This window comes from Vigna radiata, chromosome 1, assembly GCF_000741045.1.
Source record: "Vigna radiata var. radiata cultivar VC1973A chromosome 1, Vradiata_ver6, whole genome shotgun sequence".
Lineage (NCBI taxonomy): Eukaryota > Viridiplantae > Streptophyta > Magnoliopsida > Fabales > Fabaceae > Vigna > Vigna radiata.
The window spans coordinates 22207796-22218086 of record NC_028351.1 but is presented as its reverse complement, the minus strand read 5'-3'; the positions used below and the strand labels follow the sequence as shown (position 1 = coordinate 22218086).

Below are 10291 nucleotides of genomic sequence, written 5' to 3'. Positions count from 1 at the left end.
CTAGAGGAGATCCTTTGGGATTCTCTAGCCTTGACTTTCAAGGTAGAATTGCTCTAGAGTAATTCTCAACAGGAAACAATTCAATTATCTCAAAAGTGATTACAAGATGTGTTAACATGCCTATATATAGGTCTAAATGTACCACATGCCAACACATTATACACATGTCTATTACAAGTAAAAGAAATACTAGACTAAGGAAATTGGGCTTGGGCCCAAGTCATCAGTTAATATGTGTGAATGTAATAAATATATAATTTAATGATTATTTTTTTTTCTAAAATATACTTATACTTTATTTTATTTTTCATTTCATACATTTATACATACACTAATTACATTTTCTTTCTAATATAAAAATGCATGTTTTATGAATACATATAAAATATTAAAGAGGGTTCTCTTGTCTAATTGATTCATTAGTATATCTTTAACAAATATTTTGGAGTATCAAAATCTTCATAAAAAAAGTATAATTTCTTTAGAGTGTTAAATATATACAATATATTAAAATTAAAAAAATATATTTTTAATTATATATTAGTTTATATGTAACTTCTAATGGATTAATGATAGTTAAGAAATATTTTATCGTCTAATTGGATTGTGACTAATAAATAATGAAATAATATATGACTAATACAAAGGAACTTTTATGCAGTTGCTGGTTTTGTTGGTTATAACTTATATTCCCACAAATTAAAAAAAAAAAAAAAAAAAACTCTTCGAACAGTTATTCCTTCCTATTAGTTTTTCAGAGTTCATAGATTAACTTTATATGACCATATTGAATAGCTTTTGAATCCACTAAGTGAACAACAGTTCATGTTTTAAGAAAAGTTATCACTATAATTTGCAAGATATATATGATCTTATGTTATTGGTTAACCACTCATTGAACAAAATGTTAAAAGGAAAAAGTGTGTCATGGGCTTACATGGTCCAAATGGACTCTCAACTAGGGTAATTGCCTTTTGTATACCTATAATTTCTTCTACATCTTCACATTTTTCAAGTTATTCATTTTACCCTTTGTGATTTATATGTGTATGAATCATACATACCTCAATTTTTCTTCTTTCTTTTGCAACTTCTCTTGCTGCTACTTTAGACATCAAGATTTTGACAACAAGGATTTAGTTGAGAAGTAAGATTTTTAAGAGTTTGAAGGTTTAATGCATTTAATAAGTATTGATATGTTATTTTTTTTTTAATAGTTTTCAAATATCCGAGGTTCATTCCGTTTTATTTATTTTCAAGTTATGCAAGAAGCTTTTATCTTTCACAAAAATATGTGTAAAATGTTTTATTTATTATTGTGATATTAAGATATAATACAATATAACAAGGAATGAAGATAAATGTGTTGGTGAAAAATATAAAGATACAAAAAAGATTTATAATATTATTAGAAGAAGAAGTTGGAGTGGTAAATTAGTATGCCACGAAAGATGGTGGATTTTATTTGTGGATTTTGAAAATAAAATGTGAAAATTATAATTATGAGTTGGTTGATACTTTAGTAAGTCATCAATATACTAATATATTAAAATCTAATAATAATTTATGTTAGTTAACATGACTAAATGTTCAGTAAACACTATAATAACTTTAAGGAAAACCAATGAAGACAACGTAAGTCACACCATTATAAAGCAAATCCATAATATGCATATTAAAAATCACAAAGAAGAAGAATTTAAATGTGATAGTAATTATGCTACTAAAGTATTGGAAATCACTATTATTTTTCATTTTCCCCTTAATGTTGATAGAAAATTATCTTTATACCATCCATAATAATCTAACATTGTTAGACAATGAAGATTTGGTAATTGATTTGTAGATATTTCTTTAAAAACACTAGAATCCAAGTTTTGAATTATGAATATATTAATGTTGAGAGTAGATCTTCTTCATTTGTTTTCCTTTTTATATTATTAAAAATTGCTAATTTATATTATTTGTTTAATAAGTATCCCTTCAACCTTTTAAGTTGACTATAAATTCTTGTACTATGATTATAACAGCATATTTTTTACTACAACCCTTTTGTTTTATAAGCAGTAGCCACCATTAAGTTATGTCTAATATGGTATGTTAACTCATTCCATAAATGTTATCTCATTTTTTAAAATAACATTATTCTAATTCTCTTCTTTTTTTTCCAAATTTCAACTTTACCAGTGCTGGGTCAAAAATAATAGTTTCTAAGCTTTGAATATGTTTTTAGCTTATTAATCTCAAATATACTTATTGATGTTTTATTTAATTGTTCTAATTTCTTTTTTTAGTTCTTCGATTTTTAAACCAAAATCACCTTTTTAATCTAATGGATTTATTTCTTTTTTGTGAAACATTAAATAATTTATATATTGTTTTACGGGTGCTTTTGAACTACAAGAAATATGTTTTTGGTCTTATTATTTATCATGGTTAATTATTTTGACATAATGTATGATATTGTATATTCGAGTAATTAAATTAAGAACGTATCCTTTTTAATATCTTTCACTTTCTAGAGGTTTATTTTTCATTCTTAATATCTTTAAAAGGATCGACTTCAATTTTTATATCTTTAATGGGTTGTATTATAATATTTTGTCGATACTCTGATTCTATTATTTTATTTATAGTTTTCTAATTATTATAAACGTATATGTATTACTTTCTGAGATATGAGAATCGATTATGACAAAAGAGAACTGATTCTCTTCTGTTCAATTTAATATAAACCGGTGAGTATTGCTTAGGGAGAGACGATAATCAATTATGAGAGATGAAAAAAAATTGTAATGCACCTTCTTAATTATTAATTCGTTGGTTTTTTGGGCACATTCGATAATCTTAGGGTAGTTTAGTATTTTCACATTTAGTGAGTTGACTTTCTAACCTCATTTTTTCTGAAGTGCGAAAATCTCCTTCCACCTCTTCCACAATTATGTATTCGTATATCATCTCAGATCAGTTCAAAGAAAAACACTATTTCTAAAGTTTTCAATCGCGGTAAACAAAATACCCACAAAAACATAGAGTTAATGTTTAATGTTAATTTCTACTTTTGAAATGTTTGGTTTTTATATTTCTAACATTTTATATAGGTGACTAGGGATTAGAAGATACTTTCAATGTCACAATAAATTAATTAATGTGCCTGATAATTATTAAATATTGATGATTATTTTTATTTTATCTTTCTTTTTCATGTATAATATTAATCAATTATAAAAGATAGAGATAACAATCAAAACCATTACATGTATAAAATTTAAGACTTTTTCTTTTTGTACCCTCATAATTTTTAACTACATTTCAATACATTTTAAGATGATATTTTATTTTAGATTATTTATTCTAGAAATCTTACGAACAAGTTTTTTAGAATTTATGGAAGAATTTAGTCAATTTAGTCAACAAGTACAACATACCAATTCATAATAAAATAACATGGTACCAAATGATCGATTTAGTCAATATAAATAAAAAAAATAAAAATTAAGATGAGCTTTTCTTACTTTAGTTAAACAACTCTTATTTCACAGATACTCCTTGTTAAAACTCTATTTCTCACAAGATGATCTAACCATAACAATAAATTATAATCTAAACACATCATCATATTCATACACCAACAAAAATTCACTTTGGACATAATTGAGTTGCATGTGTTGAGTAACCCCTCACATGCAACTTTAAAAGCTAAAATAATCTCAAAAAAGGTAAAAAGTAAACTTATTTTATTTTTCAATCTAATCAAATAGATGTGTATAGCTATTCATTATGAGCAATCCTATGATTTTTTATCTTTAAAAGATGAAAAACACCTATGATTTTTTTGTATCTTTAAAAGGATGAAAAACAATTTTAGAAATTTAGAAAGAAGATAGAAAAGAAGTTCAGAAAAGAAATATAAAGATTGCGATTTTTATAAAAATAAATTTTTGCTAATAAAAAATATATTTATAGTTTTAATATTTTATTATTAAAATATCATAATGTTATCTTTTCAAAACCACCAATATTCTTAAACGATTATATAGATTTTTACAATAATTTTACTTTTATATGTGCAAAATTGGGTTTTAGCGTCACTTCATAAACGTCATATCAAAAAATACCTAACGTAAATTATTGATCGGTGGTATTTTCGCAAATAAATGGAATATAGACGTCAGTTCGGAGGAACCCCTACGTCTATAACATAATAGACGTCGGGGCCCCTCCTAACTAACGTCTATATGTTTTACAAGTAGGTGAAAAGTCATTTCTTTCCGCCAGATAGACGTCGGTTAGGAGGGACACCGACGTCTCTAATATCACAAACGTCGGTGCCCCCCTAACCAACGTCTATATGTCTGACAGGTAGGTGAAAAGTCATTTCTTTCCGCCATCTAGATGTCTAATCCCGCCACCTCGACATCTATATCCGATTATAGATGTCGGCACCCCCTACATCTGACGTCTACATATACCACGAATATTAATTCTTAAATCGAATGGACGTCACATTAGTGAGATCCCCGACGTATATTCGAGAATAGACGTTGGTCGCTGGGGAAACTGACGTCTGATATCCTGTTAAATAAGACCTTGCGAATCAGTAGTTACGCACACTTCATCGTCTTCCTTCGCCTTTTCTCTCCGCGACATTGCATTTCCAGGTGCATTTGATCTCTTTTGAACCGTTTAAACTTACGTTTACTCCGATTAAAGTAATCTTTGATGTATTATCTTTCGTTTAAACCGATTAAAATGAGTTTTCGTTATGTTTTGGTGCAGTTTTTCTCATGTCTTTAGATAGCGTAGTGCACCTTCTCCCTTTGCTAGCTTCCTTGTAAGAAAAGCTTGCGTCTTTTGGATCTCTTATGGCATTTCAACCTAAAGCCGAACATGGGTCCTTGCCTAGTTTCCATGTCACCGTATTCTTTTTCTTTGGCGGTTGGAATGGAACTAGGCAACGACCTAGGTTCGGTTTTGGGTTGAAATGCCATAAGAGATGCAAAAGACGCAATTTTTTCTTACGAAGAAGCTAGGAAAGGGAGGATGTGCTACAATGCTACCCAAAGACATGAGCAAAACTGCATTAAAACACAACGAATACTTAGTAGATGTCTGTTAATGCCATATCCGACGTCTATTGTGCCCTTAGACGTCGGTTAATGCCATGTCTGACGTCTTTATAGTGACCTTAAACTTCAGTTAATTGCATGACATGGCATTTAACCGACGTCTATAACGACTTTGGACCTGCAGAGTCTGACATCCCATTAACGTCACCCATATAAACGTCGGGCCTAGATATGATGTTAAAATTCCAAAATAACATACGCTGCACTAGTGATCATACACAATACAATAAAAATCAAATGTATTACTTAAGTTAAGTGTTAAAGTATCTTACATACATTTTTTTTATTATCATCTTTACATACATATAGTTATCTCATTCCATCCTTACCAAAAGAATGCGAAGAAGAAATATTAAAAAAATAAACAATAAAAAATTAAAAAGAATATATGTGAGTGAGTTATAAAGACACATTGAATCTTTGTATGAATAACACACAACATTATTATTAGCAGAAAATTTAAAATTTCAATTTAATTTATTCTCCTATCTTCAAAAGTATTCTTTTTCTTCCTTACGCTGTGTTGGCTTGAATAGATTGTACTGTTCAAGCGAATTTGCCAGCGAAGAATGATTTCGAAATCGTGTTCTCATCTGCTGATTTGAGACGATGGAAAAGCGATGATTTGCGTAGATTTAGCGTGGATTGCACTGTTTACACCATCTCGCCAAAATGAAAGGATTTGCGCTGATTTATAAGTAAAAGACTTATATGCCCTGTACGATTGTTCAAAACATTGACTCCATCTGCAACCCTTTATAATATTAAAAAATCATAATATTAACGTTAATATTAACGTTCAAACCTCCAACTCCAGTATGCAGTGTCCTGGCCATGGTTGCACAGATTTAAGTGGTTGTTGGAGGTTGAAGTCGTGTGGTTATGGTGGAGGGGATAAGGAAGGTGAAGGTTGATGATGAGGAGGCAAGCAGGATGAAGAAGACGAAGCAGAAAAAGCAGAAGACATGTTGTTGTATCCGGCTCCAGTAAACAGCGTATCCGGATACATGTTTTTCATTTTTTTCGAAGGAACCGTATCCGGATACAGGCTTCTTGTATCCGGATCCACCACATGTATTTGCTTTCTTTGGATGGCTGGTGTGTCTTTTTTCCGGTTGTAGGGACGTCATACCTTGATTCCTTGCTCTGTCATAGCAAAAATGGGTTACCAGAACTATCTTAACCTTGGTGCATGGGTGATGCGGTCATCATCTTCCTCGCCTCACTGTCAAACGTAGATCCCCCATGGAAGAAATGATGGGTTCGGGTTGAGGAGAATGGCAACATAGACACGTGCAGTGGAGGAAGGGAGGAGGGACAACAGGGAGATGTCTGCCATGGAGTAGTAAGTGACAGAGTAGGGCGTGAGTGGCAGAAGCGGTGATGTGTGTGATCTTCCTAAGGCTCCTCAGATTAGAGAAGAGACCCTGGGTCTCGTAGCCTCTTTGGGCGAAATGGAGGGAATGTAACTTAACCCTAGGGTTTTCTAAATTGGAAGCAAAAAAAAGGGTTTGGGCTTGGGTTAGGGGCCATTTTTGTTTTTTTATTTGTTTTTCTTCTTTTCTTTTATTTTTTTTTCTCTTTTTGATTACCTCCTTGCAGCTCCTGTTTCATTTTCACACCCCCTGTTTAAAAATAAATTCATTTTATCACATTATAATTTTTATAATATTTAAAAATTAATTTTAATAATTATTAATAGTTTTGGTCTCTTTATAAACTTTTTTACATTTAAATATAACATTAAAAAATAACATTTTATATTAATATATAGCTAGGGACATTTTGGTAATCTTTCATTTCTACTAATTAAACTAATTTTTTTAATCTGTCACATCAATCAAATCCTACACTAATTCTCACAAATTTTACCCTTAAATTCACTCTCAATTGTCCACAAATCCATTAGAAAAACAACAAAAAAATTACCCTCAAATTCATTCAAATCATCTCTCCCAAAAATATCTCCCTCGTATCCATCCAAAAGAACATACCCTTAAAGTTTATTTATTTGATTTTTACTTTTTCATAATTTAATCAATTTAATGACATGATAAATATTATGATAAGGAATATGGTTGAGTTTAACTTAAAGAGGAGAGATAAAAGTGGATTTAAAATATTACAATTTTATACTAATCCTACTAATCCTATTAGATTTGATAGGACTTAGCACATTAACCAAAATAACCTACATCAGTTTCATTCAAAATGTAACTAATTTATCTAGTAATATAAAATCCATTCTGAAAAAATTATTATAATATTTATAAGAAAAATTTAGAACGTCTTACAAAAGGCAGTGACATCATGAATCATGATTCATCCAAATGGGTGCAAATGTTAAGTCATACAAGTCTTTGTGCAATGAGAGACCTGCAATATCAGGAAACTCTACTCTCATACACTTATATTTTACAATACTTCTTTTCACTCTCTTTCAACCAAGCTTCCTTCTACTCCAAACACATCCTTTTTGTATTATTCTCTTGCACACATTTCCCAATATTCTCATATTCTTCTTCTTCCATTCTCCATCATGTTCTCTTCACCCTCAAAAATCCAAATCAAATAAAATACTCATTCACATACCCCAGATAGAAATACACATATAAAGGATAATCACAGTTCAAAACTCACTACTAAGAACATGGGCAGAATCCACCCTTCCACATCTTTCCTTAACCTTGTTTTCTTCCTCTTTTATTTCTCTCCCGTGGTCTTGTCCATTCTATCACAAACCCAAACACAAACCATGAACAATCTCTCAAAGAATCTTACTGGTAGGATTCCATGGACTGGCTCAGACCCATGTGCATGGAAGGGAGTGAGTTGTCACCCTGCCAACTCCTCTGTAGTAGGGATTTCTTTATATGGCTTTTCACTCAATTCTTCTGACTTTCTGCCTCTTGTTTGCAAAATTAAAACTTTAGAGATTCTTGATGTCTCCAATAACCATCTGAGCTCAATCCATGATGATTTCATCACTGAGTGTGGAAAGATAAAGGGTTTGAAACTGTTGAATTTCAGTAATAACAATTTAGGTGTTTTACCTACTTTTCATGGCTTTGATGCATTGGAATCCCTGGATATGTCTTTCAATGCGATGAGGGGGACTATTGATTTAGAGATAGATGGGTTGGTTAGCCTCAAAATTTTGAATCTTAGTTTCAATGGATTCTCTGGGTCTCTTCCTACCAAATTGGGAAGGTCCATGGTTTTGGAGCACCTTCTGCTTTCTAGCAATAGCTTTGATGGCAAAATCCCTGATGAATTATTCAGTTATGAAAACTTGACTTGGATTGATCTTAAGAACAATATACTTTCACACCCTATTCCTACTAATATTGGGAAGCTTTCTAAATTAGAAACTTTGATCCTTTCCACTAATGACCTCACTGGTGAAATTCCAACTTCACTGGCGAACATCACCAAACTTTCAAGATTTGCAGCAAATCAGAACAAGTTCACAGGTTCTATACCTTCTGGGATTACAAAATATCTCACGAGTTTGGATCTTAGTTATAATACTCTGTCTGGCGCCATTCCAGAAGACTTTTTATCTCCACAACAGTTGCAGGTTGTAGAATTGACCAATAATAAGTTAAATGGGTCTTTACCTACGAAAGTTTCTCCAAATTTGTTCAGGTTGAGGTTTGGGAGAAATCAGCTGAGTGGAAACATTCCTTCAGATGCTTTTGTAGAACTTCATAATTTGACTTACTTGGAGCTTGATAACAATATCTTGACGGGATCAATACCAGCTGAATTGAGTTCTTGCAAGAGTTTGGCATTGTTGAATTTAGCTCAGAATCGGTTGAGTGGTGTATTGCCACAACAGCTTGGTAATCTTACCAATCTCCAGATGTTGCAGCTCCAATTGAATAATCTTAACGGCACAATCCCAACTCAAATTGGCCAACTTCATAAATTGTTAACCCTGAATTTGAGCCGGAATTCTCTGAGTGGACCAATTCCACCTGATATTGCAAATTTAAGCATTCTTAATTTCCTGTATTTGCAAGGCAACAATCTTAATGGTTCCATACCGACATCCATTGGCTACTTGAGGCGTCTTTTAGAACTTCAACTTGGGGAAAACCATCTAACAGGTGATATTCCAAGCATGCCAGAGAATCTGCAGATTTCATTGAATCTTAGTAGCAACCTCTTTAGTGGTTCTATTCCTAGAAGCTTGGGTAGTTTGACTAGCCTAGAAGTACTGGATCTCTCAAATAACAACTTTTCTGGTCAAATTCCTGTTGAGCTTACTACAATGCAGGCTTTGACATGGTTGATACTTTCTAACAACAATCTTCTGTCTGGTGAAATCCCAAGATTCAATCTCTATATTTATGTTGAATATTTTGGAACTAATCTAACAAATAATAGCGCACAGGGGAACCCAACTGCCAACACAGGGTCCAAGAAAGGAATAGGCGTTGGAGTAACCATTCTCATTGGAAGTGTTGCAGCTACTTTTCTTGGTGGCTTTGTCACTCTGTTGGTTGTCTTAAATTTATATCTGTGATTAGGACATTTTCTGAGCAGCAACCGAATCTTTCCCATACTTCATACAATGATTCATCTTTTCCTTGTCTGAAAGTTGAAATATTAGATTCAGCACTCAATACCTGCTTATTTTTTAAATATGATAGTAAAAAATGAATATTAAGTTAGATTATTTATTGTGATGGGAATATTCATATGGGAGGGTATATGTTCTATTGCATTTTATTGGGGTGATACTTTCAAATCAATTCTATTATGTTGCTATTTAAGAATGGTTGTTTCCTTCTTTAATCTTATGAAAACGAAATAAGGTGAGTTTGGATGCTGGAATATCATCCTAAAGATTTTTTGGCTTGATGTTGATCGTAACATTCTATTTTTTTGCTAGTTTATAAGACTACATGATGTCTTTAGTTAATGACCAAGTATTGTTGCAAGTTGTGCTTATGTTGTTCTGCAATTGTGTCATGTTGGTCCCTTTTTGTTGTTTCTATTCTAAACTTGTTTAATTTGGTTTTCACATTAATAAAGGATTAGGTTTATGGATGGGATAAATTTAATGATTTTAACTTGCAATAATGTATGGAAAAAAATATTACACTGAATTCCTTTAGGCTAATTTTCTGTTATTAAAACGAAGATTTGTGGTA

General features: G+C 31.5%; 1 protein-coding gene across 1 annotated transcript; it reads left to right on the top strand.

The window, feature by feature from the left end:
* The first annotated feature begins 7421 nt into the window (after nucleotides 1-7421).
* On the top strand, nucleotides 7422-9866 carry LOC106759400 (probable LRR receptor-like serine/threonine-protein kinase At1g34110). Its single transcript, XM_014642562.2, has one exon. The coding sequence runs from the start codon at nucleotides 7780-7782 to the stop codon at nucleotides 9658-9660; it is 1881 nt and encodes a 626-aa protein (XP_014498048.2). The 5' UTR covers nucleotides 7422-7779; the 3' UTR covers nucleotides 9661-9866.
* Nucleotides 9867-10291: the final 425 nt, after the last annotated feature.